The sequence below is a fragment of the Anabas testudineus genome, chromosome 6, assembly GCF_900324465.2.
Source record: "Anabas testudineus chromosome 6, fAnaTes1.2, whole genome shotgun sequence".
NCBI lineage: Eukaryota > Metazoa > Chordata > Actinopteri > Anabantiformes > Anabantidae > Anabas > Anabas testudineus.
The window spans coordinates 24,873,583-24,894,281 of NC_046615.1; the positions used below are offsets into that span (position 1 = coordinate 24,873,583).

The window sequence follows — 20,699 nt, forward strand, 5'->3', positions numbered from 1 at the left end:
AGAGCCTTTAGCTATCAAGCCCCTCTCCTGTGGAACCAGCTCCCAGTTCAGGTTCTGGAGGCAGACAACCTCTCTAAATTTAAGACTACACTTAAAACTTTCCTTTTTTATAAAGCTTATAGTTAGAGATGGATCAGGTGACTCTGAACCATCTCTTAGTTCAGCAGAACTCTTAGTTCTCATCTATAGTTCTCTATAGGTTAGTCTGCTGGGGGAACTCTACTGATACACTGAGTTCTCTCTCCTTTCTCCTATATCAATGCAAATTCTACCATTTCCTGTCATTAACTTTGTGTCTTCTCTCTCCTGTAGTTGTGTTTCCTCCTCTCTGTCTCCCTGTCTCTGTACTTTTCTGCAGGTATCCTCGGCCTGGAGCTGTACATCTCTAGAATCCAGTTCACCTGCCCAATGTTCTTGCTGCTTGTTGTTATCTTTATTGCCACTCACTATTTCCACTCACCCCAACCGGTCGAGGCAGATGGCCGCCCACTATGATCCTGGTTCTGCTGGAGGTTTCTTCCTCTAAAGGGAGTTTTTCCTCTCCACTGTTGCCTAAAGCTTGCTCAAATGGGATTGTTGGGTTTTCTGAATAATTTCTTTGTATAATTATTCTTTGTAAGGTCTTAAACCTTAAACACTGTAAAGTGCCTTGAGATAACTTCTGTTGTGAATTGGCGCTATACAAATAAAACTGAATTGAATTGAATTGAATTGAATTATATTCCAACAAAGACAGATTGTTGAAGGGTGCCGTCGTGGAAAACTTTCAGGTGTAGGCTGCAAGAAGTCCAGTCCCACAGCCCCGACCTGATCGAGGAGGAGTGTGAGAAAAGGTAAAGCCGGCGGAGAGCGCAGCAGGGGTGGCCGTGTTCTGAGGTTCAATTCAATTCAATTCAATTTTATTTGTATAGCGCCAATTTACAACAGAAGTTATCTCAAGGAGGTGTAATCCAGGTCTTCGTAAGTGCAAGTAGCTGAACAGCTGAGTATGTAGCAAAAGCTGGAATGAAGCCAGCCTTTTTTCACCACTGACTGGCAGTTCCCACAGGACAAGAGAAATTCTTTGGACGTCTCATGTGAGTTCAATATAGTAAAATATTCTTCAATCCACAAAACATTTCGCCAATACTGCTGTGGAGTATCAATGTGCTCTTTGGCAAACTACAGTTGTGCAGCAGTGTCTATAATAAGCAGCAGCTTCCTTCATGGCGTCCTGCCATAGACACCCTGCTTGTTCAATGTTTTTGTTCAGAGCAACTCAAAAGGTTAGAGTGTTTTTTGTCCGTCGAAGCAGCTCTAGCCCACACCTCCAAACTAATTTTCTTAACAAGACTCCAGGTATGCTAACACCTGACTGCAATTAACTTTTTAGGTAATTATTCAAAGGGTTCATATACTTTTTCCACTAGCACTATGAGGTTTTTATAGTAAGACATAAAACATCTGAATTATGTGTCTGTAGTAACACAAAACAATCTGTTAACTCCCACTATTTAAAAACTTCAAGTACTTGTACATTTTAGGTGTGTGTGAGAGAATATTCATTTAAATATTCATAATAACTATAGATAAAAGGTTCTGAAAATGTTACACATTTAACACTACTGTGATAATACTGATAACCATGATACTTTTGATCACTACAATCCTGATAATAAATTTGCATCACATTTCATCTCATATGTGGTGCGAAAATGTTCTCAAAATAAACTATGCTCTGTCCTTGCGCTGATCGTTGTTGACTTTTGGACCTGGAGACACAAAGTGAATAAGTACATCTGCATCTCTTACTGTTTTTGAAATAAAAACAGTCAGGAGGAGAGTGATGATATCTTGAAGATAACAGAACTTGCAGGGCTTTAAAACAGCAATTGTTAGTAACCTAAAAGTTATTTTTTATTCATTTAATTTTCAGTGTTTTAAAACTAATTTCAATAAATAGCTAAATACTGTGGGACTTCAAAGACACATCTTTTGTTGTAATGCTTTTGTTCATTTTCATTTGAAATTAAAGCACGTTTTCCCCATATCTCATGATGTATATCTCATGATGTATATCTCATGATGTATATCTCATGATATATATATATATATATATATATATATATATATATATATATATATATATATACACATATATATACATATATATATATACATATATATATATATACACACACATACATACACATACATATATATACACATACACATATATATATACACATACATATATATATATACACATACATACATATATATATATATATATATACACATACATATCTATATCTATATCTATATCTATATCTATATATAGGCCTATGAGGTGGGGTTGCCACAACACTCTATCCATCTGCTCCTGGTCTGGCCGCTCTGGCAAAATTTAGAACCCATTGTGGCCCACGAATCAAAAAGTTTGTCCACCCTTGCCAGAGATTTCCTATGGAGTTAAGGTCAGGCGAGTTCGCTGGCCAATTAAGAACAGGGATACCATGGTCCTTAAAATAGGTAATGGTAGATTTGGCACTGTGTGCAGGTACCAAGTCCTGTTGGGAAATAAAATCTGCATCTCCATAAAGTTGGTCAGCAGCAGGAAGCGCTCTAAAATGTCCTGGTATACAGCTGCTTTGACCTAAGAAAACACAGTGAAGCAACACCAGCAGATGACATGGCACCTCAAACCATCACTGACTGTGGAAACTTTACAATGGACCTCAAGCAACATGGAGTCTGATAAGACTAGACTGAAAACTTTCCTCTTTTTTTTATAAAGCTTAGAGTTAGAGATGGATCAGGTGACTCTGAACCATCTCTTAGTTATGCTGATATAGCTTAGTCTGCTGGGGGAACTGATAAACCCCCTCGCCTAAAGCTTGCTCAGATGGGATTGTTGGGTTTTCCATATCATTTTTTGTACTCTAATGTAGACTATACTAAGGTGTTAAACCTTAAACACTGTAAAGTGCCTTGAGATTACTTCTGTTGTGAATTGGCGCTATACAAAACTGAATTGAATTCTTCTACCTCTGTAAAGTACAGCCTCTGTATCTCACTACAGTATAGAATGATACTGTAATTTACAACACATTATACTACAGAAGATTGAAATCTTGATGCAAAATGTCGACAACCTCAATGCAATGTTTAGTTAAGTTTATTCTTTCAGAATTTACAGGAACAATGAGTACAAAAGAGACTATTATAAACACCAGCATGCTGAATATTTACATGTTCATTTAAAAAGTGGAACCCAGATACGTGTTCCAACTGCCAAAAAAATCTGAATCTGATTTATCGAGCGATAAGTCTCAGTCTGGTCGTCTTATCCACCGCTTTGTGATAATCGTCCAGTTTGTCTCGAACTTTGTTATAAACCTAAAAACACAAAATTAGGTTTTAGGAACAGAAATAAAGAACAGGATCACTTCCACATGATCAGAAACCTCTGCTACAATGAATCATTATCATCATTTATCAATAAATTATTTTTATATAATACATTTGTTTGTTTTTCTGTCAGCAACAAAAACTAAACATTTGACTGAAAACATTTGATGGATCAAAATGGACCACATTTCTACACTAACTTATTAAAAACACAATATTGATTATTTTTGGCATTTTAACTAAAAACACTACACTTTTTGCAGGGCTTTTATTGTAAAGAGGCCACAGGAAACTGTATCTCAGAGGTTAGAGCAGTGTGAACCATGAACAAACTGTGTGGCTTCTGTTAGAGAAACAACAAAAAGACTCACGCTGATGTTGGTCTGAGTCTCGCTGAGCGCCAGCAGCAGCTGATCGATGGACGTGTACGGCAGCCACGCAGCAGACGACGTCGCCGACAGAGGCCTCTGAAACACAAACACGTCAGCAACAGGTAAACGGTAATCTGTTCAATCAGTTAAGTCCTCAGTAATTTATCAAACTTTTAAAATGTTTTATCATTGATTATGAATTAGTTTGTGTACTAGAACCTGGTGCTGATCAAGACCCTAGAATTACTGTTCAGTAGTCAAGGCCATGTCTGCAGTTTACTAAACTCTAATGTTCAGAAAGATGTCGTAAAGAACACAGCATGTAGCGTTTCTGGGGTTTATTCACTTCTGAAAAGTTTTGTTAAGACAAAACTGTCTCAATTTTCTGACACCACTGATTTTTAGAGGTTAAACACTTTAACTCTACATCAGTACTGACTGTATCTGTAGTACTACCTCTAATCCAAAGTACTGGTGTCCTCTCCCCAGCAGAGCGTCAATGTACTCTAGGACCAGCTCAGCTGCAGCTTCCAGCAGGTCAAAGTTCAGGTAGAGGCGCAGCAGAGATGCCGCATCCACAGCCTAAAACACACGTTACACACGTGTTACACGCAACCTGGTACAACACAAACAGTCCTGAAGGGTCCCTGCTCCTGATTAGTGGATCTCACCTTATAGGACTTGATCAACCAATCAGGAAGCGGGATGCCATGTGACAGCAGCTTGTTGATGACGCAGCGGTAATGTTGTCCATTACAGGACGGATACCTGTCCAGGTAGGACTCCAGCAGTCGCCACGCCTCATCTGTGGCACTGAAGACAGAAGAAGGAAGAAGACACAAAAAGCCTGCATGTGTGACAACGTCGGATTCAAACTCGCGTTTTGTGTTGAAGTTCATAAAAAAAATTTGACTGTAAAAATATAGTTTGTCTTCAGGTTCAATCAAACCGGGAACTTAACGTCTGAATTTTAACTAGAAAAAAAACCCGATTCAACCTCACCTGGACTCTTTGGTGTTGACGACCGACGACAGCTGATTAGCAGCCAACCAGCTCCAGGCTTCGTTCTGAGCGTCCTCACCACCGAACTGAAGCTTGATGCATCTGAAGTGGAGAGAGTTAAAAGATCACTGACACGTGAACCCATCGTATTAGACACATGTCCGTATTTACGTGTGAAGAGTGACAGTTGATCAACGTGACGATTAAAGTGAAGTTGTTTAACCCTCGAGGCACCTTTAAAATTACCATACACTTTTTACCTTCGGGACCCCAAACGGGCCCTCTCATAAAAGTGAAATAAAAATGCGATATATCAATATTTTTTTTCACTTTCACCACATCAGATCTCTTCAACAGCTTCAGACCTATCCAACTATATAAAGGTTTTTATTATTTTTGTATGTTTTTTAGGTTTTTATGCCCTTTTTGTCATGAGAACCCCCGATTTTTCAACAGGCAAAAACGCAAAACATGCAGTATTTACCAAAAATAAGATACAAAGTGAAATATTCCAAATGAGGGTATTAGAGCCTTGACTAAGTGAATATTTGATAACAACTTTGATTTTGATGCATTATTATTTTTGGAGCAATATGAGTTTATTCAAAAAACTTACACCTTTTAACTTCGGGACCCCAAACGGGCCCTCTCATAAAAGTGAAATAAAAATGTGATATATCAATATTTTTTTTCACTTTCACCACATCAGATCTCTTCAACAGCTTCAGACCTATCCATATATATAAAGGTTTTTATTATTTTTATATGTTTTTTAGGTTTTTATGCCCTTTTTGTCATGAGAACCCCCGATTTTTCAACAGGCAAAAACGCAAAACATGCAGTATTTACCAAAAATAAGATACAAAGTGAAATATTCCAAATGAGGGTATTAGAGCCTTGACTAAGTGAATATTTGATAACAACTTTGATTTTGATGCATTATTATTTTTGGAGCAATATGAGTTTATTCAAAAAACTTACACCTTTTAACTTCGGGACCCCAAACGGGTCCTCTCATAAAAGTGAAATAAAAATGTGATATATCAATATTTTTTTCACTTTCACCACATCAGATCTCTTCAACAGCTTCAGACCTATCCATATATATAAAGTTTTTTATTATTTTTATATGTTTTTTAGGTTTTTATGCCCTTTTTATCATGAGAACCCCCAATTTTTCAACAGGCAAAAACGCAAAACATGCAGTATTTACTAAAAATAAGATGCAAAGTGAAATATTCCAAATGAGGGTATTAGAGCCTTGACTAAGTGAATATTTGATAACAACTTTGATTTTGATGCATTATTATTTTTAGAGCAATATGAGTTTATTCAAAAAACTTACACCTTTTAACTTCGGGACCCCAAACGGGTCCTCTCATAAAAGTGAAATAAAAATGTGATATATCAATATTTTTTTTCACTTTCACCACATCAGATCTCTTCAACAGCTTCAGACCTATCCATATATATAAAGTTTTTTATTATTTTTATATGTTTTTTAGGTTTTTATGCCCTTTTTGTCATGAGAACCCCCGATTTTTCAACAGGCAAAAACACAAAACATGCAGTATTTACCAAAAATAAGATACAAAGTGAAATATTCAGGATGAGGGTACTAGAGCCTTGACTATGTCAATAATTGATAACAACTTTGATTTTGATGCATTATTATTTTTGCAGCAATAAGAGTTTATGTACAAAATTTAGACCTTTTATCTCCGGGTCCAAAATGGGCACTCTCATAAAACTGAAATAAAAGTGTTATTTAGAAATATTTTTTTTCAGTTTTACCACATTAGATCTCTTCAACAGCTTCAGACCTATCCATATATATAAAGTTTTTATCAGTTTTATATGTTTTTTTAGTGTTATCCCCTTTTTGTCATAAGCACAGGAGAGAAAAACTCCTATGCAATATTTACCAATTTGTTATTTTCTGTCAAAAGATGTTTTGTTTTGTCATGTGTGTCTGTGTGTTTACAATGCATGTTGATGCATAAACCACAGATCCCTGTGAGGTGAATTTAGCATGCATGCACTCCACGTTTGGTGCACTGGTTCCACACCCTTCTGCACTGTGGGCACAACACCCACTGCTTCTGCTTTCTGGAGGTCCCTGGCTGTAGCTTCTCCTCCTCCTCTTCTTTCTCCACATGACCATGGTCCTGGCCCTGGGCTTGTCGGACCAGTCTGTCTGCAGACAGTCCTCTGTGCAAATGCCTCCTCTTTGCCATGGCTGGGGCAATGAGAGCTCTGTCAACCGACTCTAAGAAGAGATGCCAGCTGCAGCACATCGTGCTGTTCCAGCATGGGTCCACAGAAGTGAGCAGGACATAGGCATTGTAACATGACATGTCCATCATGTCATATTCCTAGATATACTTGAAACCTGCACGCATATGAGGTCTGCCTGCAGGCAGACAACATCTTCAGCCCATAATATCTTCAGACAACCTCTTCAACCCATAATTTCCAGGTTTGGAGGGCACATACTCTCAAATGCAGTCTCAGGGCCGCTGATCCTGACAAATGCAAATGTATAAGTCCGTCCTGGGGTCAAGATGGGAGGGGGAAAGAATGTCAGGGGCTCTTCATGTGTGGCAGACCAAAGGATTTCCCCATTTTCTGATCTCTATTGAGATATTACCACTTTCTCTTCCTCCTCCTCCGAGTTGCAGGTCCCCTAGTTGCCTAGCAGGAGTTCCACCTGACTCTCGGTTGACTTTTCACTGCTGGTAACTTGCTCCTCACTCTCCTCAGAGGACTGCAAGTCTGCAGCAGGGGCCTCGCCTAGTTTCATTCTTCCCCTGATGGCTGTCTTCAGGACATATGACCAGCCAGACAAGGCTGCAAACTATTCTCCCTGCATGTTTATGCAGGTGCATGTCTGTGTTTACTACACATCCAATAGGAGAGACGAGGCTCTCTCTTGATAAGCCCAATTGGCCTTTGATGACACACACACACACACACACTCACACACACACACACACACACACACACACACACACACACACACACACACACACACACACACACAAAATGTATTCTCAATCACTTTCACTCTGTTTTATAAACTGAGCCAATTGGGCCTTTGATGACTGAAATTTCACATGCGGACACAGTAACTCTCTCTCACACACGCACACACTCACACACACACACACACACACACACACACACACACACACACACATAAAAAATACATTTTCACCCACATTCACACTACTCTTTTACATCAGTCCTACACACCAAGACCATTTTTGTGGTGCTCAGATTTCTTATTGTCATGCATTTTGGTAACGTAAGAGAACCAGTCCTCGATCGAAACCTTATGTGATAAAACCCTGCTGACCCTGGTGGTTTTGGGGGGGTCATGAACCGTAAGACCTTTTTTCCCGGTATTTTGAAGGTGGGCTTGATTTTGGATTAATGGAAAGAATTGATTAGGCAGATTACAGTGTATCAAAAATATGTTGTTATATGGAGTCAATGGACCAGAACGGTCCCAAGGAAGAGTGGCATTTGCATATCTCCCTATCACATAAGGATTGGTAAATTAAATCATCCTGGGAAATTTCTACAGATACCTTTAATTGACTGAGATAGAAATGAAAACCAAATCACAGATGACACGTTGGTACCAGTTGCCTCGAGGGTTTAACGTGGGCGTGATTCTGGTTTTCTGCAGCAGTGATGGTGCAGGACTCACTTGAAGGCCAGACCCTCAAAGATTGGAATCAGGTTCAGTCTGAAAGTCTGACACAGAGACAGAGCCGAGTCAAAGAGACCGGTCTGGACCAGCAGTGCCACCATCTCCTCAGCTGTCGCACTGCCTGTGGAGAGAGAGACAGGTTAAAGTGTAGGTATTGGTGGTTGAAGTGCAGGTGTAAGTGGTTATGAAGGTGGTGATGTACCAGCGATGGAGGCAGACGGTGGGTGGTGCTGGGCGAGTGTAAGGCGGCTGCGGGACAGGATGTACTCCTTTTCCAGGTCCCCGAGTTCCAGGATGTCGACCTGGCGTTTGACTGGAAGCGGAGAAGATGAAGTGAGACAACACGTCTCCACCTTCTCTCTGCTTTAACCCAGTTAACAGTTTAACCCAGTGATGAAGATTTACTGGACTCACCTGGTTCAGAAGAAAACTCTCCATCAGAGTTTCTCTTTGGAGACGCTCCTGGACGCTCGTACTGCAGCAGACACACAAACACACGTTGATTCACATCAATCAAGCTCAGAAAAAAACACAGCTGTTGTGCGTCTGTGTTTTTGTACCATGGCTCCGGAGGCGGGCTGCACGATCCAGGCGTACTCAGGTCTGATGAAGCGGAGACAGTTGAGAGCAGCCAGGTAGCAGTTCACCTGTTTCTGAAGGCCGAGGCGAGTCCGGACTTCCCGACCCAGACGCATCCCGAACTCAAACATCACCGTCCCCGCTGAACGAACACACACACACACACACACACACACACACACACACACACACACACACACACTTAGTCCAAACTGTCTCCCTGTGACTTTAAACAGGGTTTTCCGACATGATGCATTTTGACTGTGCAATGTCAGATTTGTTTTGTTGAGTCAATAAGCATCAACTGAAGCTCCTCCTCCACCTTTTCTGTAGTTGTGCCTGTTGATGTGGAAGGCGTAGAGCAGCTCGTAGTAGTTATGAGCCAATAGATCCAAACCTCTGGCCCGAGACTCGATGATACTGACGACCTGAGGACAAGAAAACAGTTTTCTCTTCACACACTGAAACACTCTTTTCTTTGTCACACAGTGGACAAGAACTGGTTTAGATGGAGGTTTTACCTCATCATGCAGGTTGACGTAAGGGAACTGGACTAAATCCTGGAGCTGAGAACGTTCACACAGAACTACCACCAGCTGGCGTAGACAGTCGAGTTTCCTGTGAGGATAACAACAGGTTTTAGAGATTAATACACATCGTTGTGTCCTGTTGATTTGTTCTCAGCTGCTTTTTGAACTGGTGCTGTGTGCATACATGCTGCTGTCTGGGTTCTGTGTCAGAGCTTCATAGGCTTCACTGTTGTGTCCAAGGTCCAGGTGATGTTTGAAGATTCGAGTCCAAAGAGCCGCCTAAGCACAAAGGTTATAGGTTGTACCATTACTCAAGTATTTTTACAGAACTGTAGACAGGTCTGTGAACAGTAGATCGATTTTGATTTAGCTACGTCTTGCCGTGACGTTTGTTTGACTGTCAACGTGACTGCTAACAGTCACCTGGTTACTGACTGTCACCTGACTGCTGAAGTCGTCTGTGGCCTCGGTTATGGCCAGAGAAGCCAACTGGATGACAAGTTCAGGTAGACCCACATCCTCCAGTAACCGCAGCACCTGAACACACAACCAACAGGAAAAGGATGAGTCACACCGTCAGTGCTCTGACATTTTACACCAATCTATCTAAAAAACAGCTGTGTTCCTGATCTCTTAGGTAACGTTACCTTGTTGAAGTATTGTAGCCGAGGGGTGGAGGCAGCTTCTTCGTCCTCAGTACCTGTAAGCCTCATCAGGAACTCCTCCTTCTCCACCTCGGTCGCTGCTTCCTGGAAACACTGCAAAGCCTAGTGGACAAATCACAGTATGATGACTGGACCTGTGGAGCCAACTCCTTGTAACCAAAATCTGGCTGCTCTGACTTACCTTCTGGCCCTCCCCGTTAGCCAGGTAGCACTGACCCAACATGAAACGACAGGAGCCAATGTTCACCTGACACCACGGACCGATGAGCCTCACATACTCCTGCACATACAGGAAACACAGCTGAGAGATGTATCACACCTGTCAAACTCCACGCTGCTACCTTATTTTGTATTTTGTTAATCTTCACGAAGTTCATCTTCTAGGTTTGGATTTCACACCTATTTTAACATTTATATAGACATCAGGACAAATATTACAGAGATACTTTCAGATTCAGCGCTTTTGTTTGAGTCCAGCAGGGGACCGTTGCTGCAGACTTTACACATTATCTTCTTAATGTGTCCTCACTAAATACTTTCACAAAAGGTAAAGTTACGTCAGTAAAGAAAAAAAAGTTTTCTAGAGTGAAAAAATCCATTAAATGACAGACGGTTTTCACAATGTGACCCACCTGAAGCTGTGTGTACTGACAGTTAGCCATGAGACACTCAGGGAACTGGAAACCAGGGTTACTGGGCCAGCTGGGAACACCAGTTAAGACACACAACTGGCAAAATATAAAACAGACTTTATTTATTTAGCAAATACATTACATTTTTAGCATGTATTTAGTGTGTTGAGGATACAGTAGCTGAGCAAGCAGCTGGACCACATTGGAGACCATGTGGGGCCACAGCAGCAGGGAGCTGCTATGCTGCTGACAGTAGATCTGAGAGATGATGAGCTTTCTGGCCAAAGTCTGATAGAACAGCTCCACGACCGTCTGAGGACTCAGCACTGCACAAACAGGACACAGTGAGAGGTTCAAACTAACACTGGGTTTATTATTTACATATGGAACTACATGATTTGTCGTGTGTTGGAGTCGTTATAAATACTGTGGAGCACAGACCTACAATCTAATCAGCTGAGACTCGAACCTGTGAAGCTGTGGTACATTAGTGACCCCTTCCTCTCTGCTTCATCATCCTGTAAGCCATTGGTCCCCAACCTTGTTTGCACTACAGACTGGTTTAATCTCAGACAATATTTTCACAGACCGGCCTTTAAGGTGTGGCCGATAAATACAACAAAATAAAATGATACAACCGGCATAAAAACTGGTATTTTCTAAATATTTAGGGGTTTTAGCTCAAAATGAAGTGGTGAAGCAGTTTTGAAGGCTTCATTGTCTCATTAGAGAGCCAGTAGCTGTATATTTCGCAGAGCAGGCTTGGTGCGTGAGAACAACCTGTCACTATAAATCAATATTTCCAGTATGACTCCTGGTGCTGTGTGTTAAATGCAGCTTTCTTTTTCTGTGAAGTGGTAGGCTCTTCTTCTGTCACTATCCAAAGACGTTTGTTTTTTGTTAAATTTGCCAGTGTGGGAGTTTGAATTTAGTTGTAATGTATTATGTGTTAGCGGCCCCTTTAAGGAAGTAGCGGTGTAGGTAAGACAGGTGACTGAGTCATAGACAGATGTGGAGGAGAGAATGCAGTACTTTTCCAACATAAAACATTGTTCAGAATCAGATAATCATAATAAATAAAATGGAAATAATGTAAGCTATGTATCATTTCTGTGCGGCTCAGTATCATTTGACCCGGGGGTTGGGGACCACTGCTCTAAACCTTCTTTTTTAGTTCTAGAACTCCTGTTTAGTTCTGGTGGTTTACTCACCTGATCTGCTGTGGGAGAGCGCCGGGCTGTCGGATAGCTCCAACACTGTGAGGTGCTGCAGGTTAGCATCTCTGAAACACACATGGTCAACGGTCAAACTGGTTCTTTAAATGTGTGCAATACTCAACTGCTTTCGTTGGATTTGAGCAGTGTTCTATACAAATAAAAGAAAAAATATTTATTAAAAAATATTCGTTTGAGAAAGTTCAACTTTTATCATGATAAAAAAACAAAACAAAAACAAAACATCTGTATCTCAAAATGTGGAGCAAACGGACAAATGACGCAAACTAAGCAGGAAATATCTCTGTCAGGGAGAAGACACAGGTACAGGAGAAGTACAGCTTATTCTGTGTTGAGGCTCACATGATGTCGACAGGGACAGAGGAGGCGAGGCTCTGACTGATGTGTTTCAGGAGGTGGTATGACGAGAGGAGGTGGGAACAGCGAGGGATCAGATCCTGCTGGAGCTGCAGGAGCTGGGCCCCACCGCCCAGGAACACCTAAACAAAGAAAGACCATCAGTGAGTCCTTTTGTTAACATTGGCACATTTGGAGTGAGGGTTTCCCATTATTCTACAATCTGCAAACAGAGCCAACACATGATGAAATGCAAAATCTGCAGGTAGACTAAATGAGGCTTCAACATGTTGGTTTGTGTCTCAGTAAAAATTTTGATGTGTGTGGGTCCGTACATTGTCTCCAAAGCGCAGGTAGAGTTTCTGCAGGATGAGCAGGTCTCTGCAGAACAGGGCTCTGGTCATGGACATGTGGCACACAGCCTGACAGACCACAGACACTGCAGAGCTGCTGCCGTACAACTGAGACAGGCTGATCCTCATGTTCAAACTCTGACCTGAAAGAAATGCAACACAAGAAATGAACACACAGCTGCAGCATGTTGTTTTTTTACATACAGAAATATGTTTATTATATTTATAGTCACATGGTTTGTTTAAGGTTCAACAGCAACATGTAACTAGAACTGAAACACACGTACCTGGAGTGATGGGTCCTTCTCCGACCTCAGAGTCGGTCTCCAGGTCCAGCTCCCTCAGCAGAACCATCATAGCTGCCATTGGGTTCCTGATGTCCTGCAGCTTGTTCTGGATGTCCTCAATCACATTATCACTGCAGGACACAACATGGAACTCAGTCACACAGAAATAGTTTCTAGGTTTTATAAATAAAAATAATTACTAAATACTGATTTTGTCACAATTTTTGTCGAATTCAGTTCTAGATAATAGTCTTCCATCAGATTCTAATAATAAAACAGATGATATTTATTAGTCACATTAAAATAATCTGGTTAAATTCATCACATTTTAGTAGTAAAAGAACCGACCTGTCGTTGGACAGCATGTTCTCCAGGACCAGTTCTGCAGCTCTCTCTGGTGACTCAAGATGTTCCAGAGCTTTCTCCATTTCATACGCCATCTCTCCGGAAACTGCATCACTGACCAGACGCAGACACTGAACCAGCTGCAGCACATCGCGCCCCCCCTCCACATCTAAGGGTACAATAAACAAATATTAATATAAAAGATAGTTTTAAACACAGAAGGAACATTATAAAGAAAAGCTGAAGTGTTTTTGTCTAAATCAGGGGTCAAAGATTTCCATTAGTTTTCAGCAGGTTTTACTGTTAGAGCCAACAGGACAAATAAAGCCATTCCAGAAGAAAATAAAGGGAAGTTACCATCAGTAATGGGCGTCTCCTCCTCTGAAAACAGATACTCATCGTAGCAAAGATACAAATGATCCACAGCAAAGCAAGGCAGGAGGAACGAGACAAAACCCTGAAACACAGCGATTATACAGCTATGTTTAGTTAGACAAGCAGACAGAAGGACTTTGCTCTGAAAAAATTCAGCGTCTGATACAACAGAAACACCACACTATCATCTGTTGAACTGTTACCTTGGACCAGGTCAGTGCTGTTAATCACCAGTTACCTGCACAGACAAACTGTACAATCTAACATTTTCTGGAAATCCACAGTTAAAAGAACCAATCAGTCCAGGATCCATCTCCACCCTCACCTTCTTCAGCAGACACACCATGGAGGTGTGGGGGCTCACAGTCAGACCCATGGGTGTGGACAGAGCCTCCTGGTACTGCAGACAGCAGGCATGGAACTTGGACCAGAACTCCACCTGCAGCTGACGGTACTCCTCCTGAGAAAACTCGAACTCTGTCACACTGCTCTGCAGCTGGGGGTTAGACAGAGAGTGAACATCAGACTCTAACACTGGTTTCACGGATTCTGCATCTGAACTCCAGCAACCAGCAGAAAACGAACATGAAAAGATTCACCTCGCTCTCTACAGCCACTGTCACCTCCTTCCTAAGACTCTCCCAGGACACGTCAGCGATTTTCTCAGAGCCTCGACGGTAGATCTGCAACACAAAATGCACTTCTTCACCATTTTCAGTACTTTCATTTTAATCGTTTCCTCCACAGCAGCGTTGATGGTTTACAGGGTTAGATTTGAAATCTCTCTCTTAATCTTCTCCGGAGTCTCAGTGACAGGTGACACCAATCAGACGGCAGGTGTGTTCTTACCTGTAGAGCTTTAACTATGGCTGAAGAAGTGAATCGTAGAGGAGAGAAGAGGACCTCCAGGTATGTTTCCTGTTCACACAAAACAAACATGATAAAATCAAGAAGTGGAGCTTAAAGTGGTTTTAAAAGTGAGACAATAAATGTCAGGCCCTGTTAGTGGCCAGGTGTGTGTTTGTCTGTGGGCCTGTTCTTACTCTGGGGTCCTGGTCAACGCCAATATGGACCTCTTCTTCTGGTGGAGGCTGAACAAAGACCTGGTTCCACTGACCTGCGGTGTTACTGTAAAACACACAAGTCGTGGACTTCATTGGGTCCAACGTACATAGCTACATGGTTCACGCTCCAAATCTAGTTCTAGTCTATTTAGAGTCACAATCAGTTTAAGTAGTAACCATTTTTCTGTTTCAATTTCTAACAATTAAAAGACTGTAAACATCCTCTAATGATAAAAAGGTGACATTTGTTAGTTTTATGTGATTCATTTGCTCCACCTCTTTTTAAACATGTGTTCTTTTATTCAGCTTTATGTGTAACAGCAGTTTTTAATCCAAAAAAATAAATAAAACAGGAATGCTGTTGATTTTTACTTACTGTTCAAAGCTGATGTATTTGACAACTGTGGTGTTGGAGTCGTCCACCCACAGACCCCAAACGTCTGTGGAAGTCAAAGCAAAATCCACCAGAGTGTCCTATAGATAGATAGAGAGACCGAGGGGGTGGGGGGGACAGAGAGAGAGAGAGAGAGAGAGAGAGTGAGAGAGAGAGAGTGTGAGAGAGAGAGAGAGAGTGTGTGAGAGAGAGAGAGAGAGTGTGAGAGAGAGAGAGAGAGTGTGTGAGAGAGAGAGAGAGAGTGTGAGAGAGAGAGAGAGAGAGAGAGTGTGAGAGAGAGAGAGAGAGTGTGGAGAGAGAGAGAGTGTGAGAGAGAGAGAGAGAGTGTGAGAGAGAGAGAGAGTGTGAGAGAGAGAGAGAGAGAGAGAGTGTGAGAGTGAGAGAGAGAGTGAGAGAGAGAGAGAGAGAGTGAGTGAGTGAGTGAGTGAGTGAGATCAGAAAGTCACACTGAATCTTAACATCTTTCATGCCTGTATTCACATTTCACTTTGAACATACTGATAATCTGCTTATGCAGTATACCACAGGACACCTGTAGCTCACCTGAGTGGTAAAAAGGGAGGAGATGTGTTCGAGGCTGTAGCGGTTGTTGTCAGTGGGGACCAGCTGCAGCACGGTAAACTGTCCTCTGGTGGGTACGGCCAGGTAAACACACAGACACAGGCCGGTGATGGAGGAGTAGGCGAGTCTCAGGCGGTGGCCCTGACCTGACAGGCGTTTCACTCCTTTACAGGCCGGCATGTAGTCCAGCATATCGGCCTCCAGCAGACAGGCCTGCTCCTGTGGAGGGACAAAAAGAGCAGGACTACGACTTGGAACCAGCACTCTTCAGTGCATTGAATGTTCACTGTACACAAGATTGGTGTCTGACCCTGAAGGACCACATGCGCAGTTTGTGATCCTGGCAGAGGGCGAAGATAAAGGAGTCTTCCTCCAGCTCTCGGACCGCTAGGCTGAGGGCCAGGTCAGCAGGGCCATGCTCCCCCCGGATCGCTGTGGGCATCCAGCCAGACAACCTCTGCATCATGGAGCTCCTCTTCAGCTCCAGCACGGACACGCTGCCTGGCAACACAAGGCACACGTGATAATTACAACAGCAGTTACTGTGTATCTGGCTCAACAGGTTTCTGTTGTAGCTGCAACTATGGATCAGAGCCTGACCCACGTACCTGGATGATACTGCCCTGACCTTTGACCTTCTACCTCCTACCCCTGAGCTGTGAACATTGTGTGAGTGTGGCCCTTTTTAGCTGTGTCTTTATGTAAGTCAGTATGCATAGATGCCAGAGACCAGTGCTTGTTCTGCTTTCCCTCCTTCTGAGCTCCAGTCAACTTAAAAATAAATAAATAAATAAATAAATAAAACTAGCTTAGCTGTTGCTGCGTACATCACCCACCGTGTCTGTAAACGCTGTACTCACTAGTGAGAGTAAATACTTGAGACTGTGTGGAATAGTTTTCTAAGGAGACTAGGCCAGGTTCTGGCTTTCAACTGTGTTTTTGTACATTTTATTAATGTTGGTGGTTTGATTTACGGTCCCGACCAACTGTGGGGTTCGTAGAGGACTGCCCTTTCAACTGAGTCACCATCAGCCCAGGACAAAATATCCAACAAGTGCAAAAGCTAACTTAACTAAAGCTGTGTGTGGCTTTGCCTTCCTGTCACAGCTGGGCTGTGACAAACAACACAAGGTTATCTACTGATTTACTGCACATAAGTGTGAATCTGTGTTTAACTTGAAGTGAAAGTCAGAGACAGGTCTTTCCACCAGAGAGTGCTGTGACTTCACGCTAAAGTTAACTAAATCACAGTAATGTTCACCACTCATTTCTCCTGTTCCGTGCTCTCAATAATGATGGTTGCCTATGTAACTTAATTTTACAGTTATTAATTAAACAGCTCTAACAATCTAGTCTGATGCAGCAAACAAAAATCACGACCAGACCAGACACAAGGAAAATGTGTTCATCAACCGTCTGTAACAACAATGACATGTTACCATGCAGTGGTAGTTAAAGACTGAAGACACCTTCAAGGTTTTAAGAGCAAACTGAAACCTCGTGAATTAAAATCATTCTGTTAAACCACACTTAAGGCCTTATAGCGACTGTAAAATGAGGCTTTACCCTGTGTATCATGAGGAGGCAGAGTCACCACCATGATGCCTCCATCAGGCGAGGCCAAGGCGTAGTGAGCCTCTCCCTGGTGACTGAGCCAGGCCGTGGAGGTGCTGGGGCTCCCTGCATGTCCCACTAAGTTGGGGATGATGGCACTGTGAGAAGGGTCCTGCAGACTCAGCTTCCCCACATCAGTGAAGATGGACTGCATGTGGAGCTCTGTCACCAGCTCCTGCAAACAACAAACATGAACGACCATGTAACACAGTACAACAGGACAACTTTCACATTTTAGGTGAGCAAAAGTATTGGAGCATGTGATTAACATGTTTTTTTTGTGACTGTGTCCTGTGAGATTGATCGGTAATTTTATAGTATAGTAATTTTTTTCAGGCAGCATCACAAATAAGATTTTTATCAAAAGATTTAGCTAAAAACTGTATGGTATGAATTTTGTGTTGAATCTTCATTCAGACTACAGCAGTGGAACAACTGTGTATTTGCAACCGAGTATCTCATACTGTAGATCAAGTATTTTGACAGTGTTGTTCTCAAACACAGTCAATAAATTTGTTTCTTTTAGCCTTTGCTGGCTGCGGAGCTGTGGCTGATGAACTCACATGTGTACCTCTCACTGTCAGCATACTCTTTTCAGTGTTTGTGTTCACTGTGTTACCCCCTGACATGCAAACCTTATCTTTGCAACATTTACAGATATGTTTTTTGGGCCGTGTTGATTTTGGAAATTAAATAGGTAATGTAAGGTACAGTGCAGTGTGACGTGCACTACTCAGTTCAATATAGGCCATGGAAATACAAATGATAGTAACTAAGCTACAGTGCACATTCTAAAAATTAAGCCTTAAGGCAGATCATGGAGACATTTTAATCATTTCCAATACAACATCATCACATCACCTTTGAAGACTATTTGCTATTAAAAATGATAAATCAACATAAAAAACAGAGTCTGTGGGAAAAATGCAGCCGTTTTTGAATTTGATGACATGCAGTACAATATAAAAAATTTTGAATATCCTGAAAAAGAAATAAACCACTGGTGTAATGGGCAACGTGATGGAAAAACAACAACATTTGACAAAGCAGTGAAGAAAAACCTTCTCAGAGCAGCTGAAGGTTTCACAACCCACCTTTCAGAAATACAAGATTTATCAGCAGAAAGAGTCAGAAAGGAATTTGCACAGAAAGTCACGGTTGAACAAAAGAAGTTTTGGAACAAAGTTTAAAAAAAGGGATGAGACCAAGAAGAACCTCTACCAATGTAATGGAAAGACCCAAGTGTGAAGGAGCAGGAGACCTGCATCATGGCCTCATTCTGCAACAGACTCAAACCCAAATGTCTAAACCCAAATGTCTTCAACAAAAAGTAAAAACAATCCAATTAGCCTTATTGTTCCAGTCCTTTTGTAAGGGACAGTAAATATCATGGAAGGGTGTTCATAGATATAATAGATTACTGTCAATGTCATCAGGGGTTTGGAGGACAGAAGCATTCCTAACACTTGGACATCAACCATTCTCTGAATCTGATTAGACCTCTGCACACCTTCCTATTACTCAGCAGGATTCCCACTTCTCTTTGTCAGCTCTTATGAACATGCTATACTCAGTACAGTATAGATTATAGTATTAGGTACTCACACTGCGGTACATGCGGGTGGGGTGAGGCAGCACTAGTCTGTGGACACTCTGATTGGTGGAGATGAGGATGAGTACATTGTTGAGGGTCTCCTGGATGTGGACCCCTCCAGGCAGGACAGTGCAGTGGGTGAACCTGAGTTTGGCGGCATTGTTGAGCAAATTGGTATCCAGAGACTGTTCCACAAGCTGCACCGTGTCTCCTGACGTGGACCTGCAAACAGTTCCTGCGTTTATACATTTGTGCATGTTGTCATGTAGGGGTAGGGTTTCATCAACACACTAAACAGGATCAGGGGACACAGGGAGCACATAAAGTTTTGTTTTGTTGGGTTTAGTTTTTTTAATCTGCAGTTTTTTGCAGCTAGATGCTGTAGATTTGTTTGTACTGAAGGATCAGATTTACACTGCATTGAGTCTGACTAACATACTTAATCTCCTCAAACATCTAGACAACACTGAAGGAAGGAAATCTTCTGAAGGGCAGGTTCACAATTTCTCAGGTATGTTTTAAAGCAACAGTCAGTCTATCAATGGTCGCACCTGACTGTTGTTTAAAACAACGTAATATGGAGCAGTATTCCATCTGAACCCCATCTGAAGCTGCACTGACAGCTGAACACAGAGCTGGGCTGTCGTGCAGGAACTCCTGCTGCGACGCTGCAGATCCAGCACATAACATTTGAACATGTAGAGGAAAACACAGAGTGGCATGAGGCCACACAAATGCTGACATTACTTACCAGTGTATGAATCTGTTACTGGTGACAGACAGCAGCTTCCCACTCTCCTCATAATGAAATGCTCCAGCGCTGTCTGGAAACTTTGCTCCCCCAGGAAGAGCAGTTAGACCTGCACACACAGTCATATTTCAATGTATCACCTCATAGCTGTCCATTTGATTGAGTCAGGGAATTTAACACCTGATAAACATGTTGAAACCCTATTACGCTGGATGACAAACATAATTCACATCGGTGGTAGATTTAAGATTCAAAAACGTAATTAATCCCAGAGGAAAATTGCTTCGTCTTGTTACAGTTGTTCTCAACTTTCAAAAGAAAAGGAACCACAACTAGGAAAGATCCAAACACAAATACAGAATAACAATACAGTAGACTCAGTATATACACAGAATGTGTGTATATATACACCGGCTAATGACTAACGTTAGCTAAAGCTAACTGACGGCAACATGTGTCACCCTCCTTTTGGGAGCTACAGGCTGTTAATTTAACGGTGTTAGCTGAGCGGTCAACGTGTTTTCAGACCAGTATTGACACAATGCACTGGTCACACAGGACACGAACACGCCAGGACCGGATAACTCGGGCAACTAGGTTAACGTTACTACACCGCTACCGAGCAGCGTGTTAGCGGTGCTAGCTGGTGTTAGCATGTGCTAAGACTCAGAGCCAGGGCGAAAACAAATGTATATAAATGCAAAGCCCACAAAAGAACAAAGCTGAAGGCAGTGAGCAGACGTTTACCGAGGTTTACTGTGACTTCTCTGAAGCGATGTAGAGTTTCCCTCTCAAATCCACAGATTTCTATGAAGCTGCGCTCCAACACCGCCGCCATCTTCTCCTGCTGTGACGTCAGGGAGAGAGTCCCGCGCTAAGACTTCAAACGTTTAAAGAGACAGT

At 42.0% G+C, this 20,699-nt stretch overlaps 1 protein-coding gene across 2 annotated transcripts; it reads right to left on the bottom strand.

Annotated features, from left to right (window-relative positions):
* Nucleotides 1–3,139: 3,139 nt before the first annotated feature.
* On the bottom strand, nucleotides 3,140–20,686 carry nup160 (nucleoporin 160). 2 transcript variants are annotated; one of them, XM_026365125.2, is made up of 34 exons: nucleotides 20,544–20,686; nucleotides 19,797–19,905; nucleotides 19,057–19,267; nucleotides 17,404–17,626; nucleotides 16,148–16,338; nucleotides 15,820–16,056; nucleotides 15,259–15,356; nucleotides 14,862–14,946; nucleotides 14,668–14,736; nucleotides 14,418–14,501; nucleotides 14,144–14,314; nucleotides 13,801–13,900; nucleotides 13,447–13,612; nucleotides 13,099–13,229; nucleotides 12,794–12,954; nucleotides 12,465–12,601; nucleotides 12,099–12,169; nucleotides 11,063–11,213; nucleotides 10,888–10,957; nucleotides 10,437–10,535; nucleotides 10,238–10,357; nucleotides 10,032–10,127; nucleotides 9,775–9,869; nucleotides 9,582–9,678; nucleotides 9,383–9,488; nucleotides 9,042–9,202; nucleotides 8,896–8,956; nucleotides 8,684–8,794; nucleotides 8,479–8,602; nucleotides 4,764–4,865; nucleotides 4,433–4,574; nucleotides 4,218–4,343; nucleotides 3,762–3,857; nucleotides 3,140–3,378 (listed from the first exon to the last, which is right to left on the bottom strand). In XM_026365125.2, exons 1-34 carry the CDS (start codon nucleotides 20,632–20,634, stop codon nucleotides 3,295–3,297), a joined length of 4,176 nt encoding a protein of 1,391 aa, XP_026220910.1. In that variant the 5' UTR covers nucleotides 20,635–20,686; the 3' UTR covers nucleotides 3,140–3,294. The 2 variants fall into 2 exon arrangements, with proteins under 2 accessions (XP_026220910.1, XP_026220909.1); XM_026365124.2 differs by having other exon boundaries at nucleotides 10,014–10,127.
* Nucleotides 20,687–20,699: the final 13 nt, after the last annotated feature.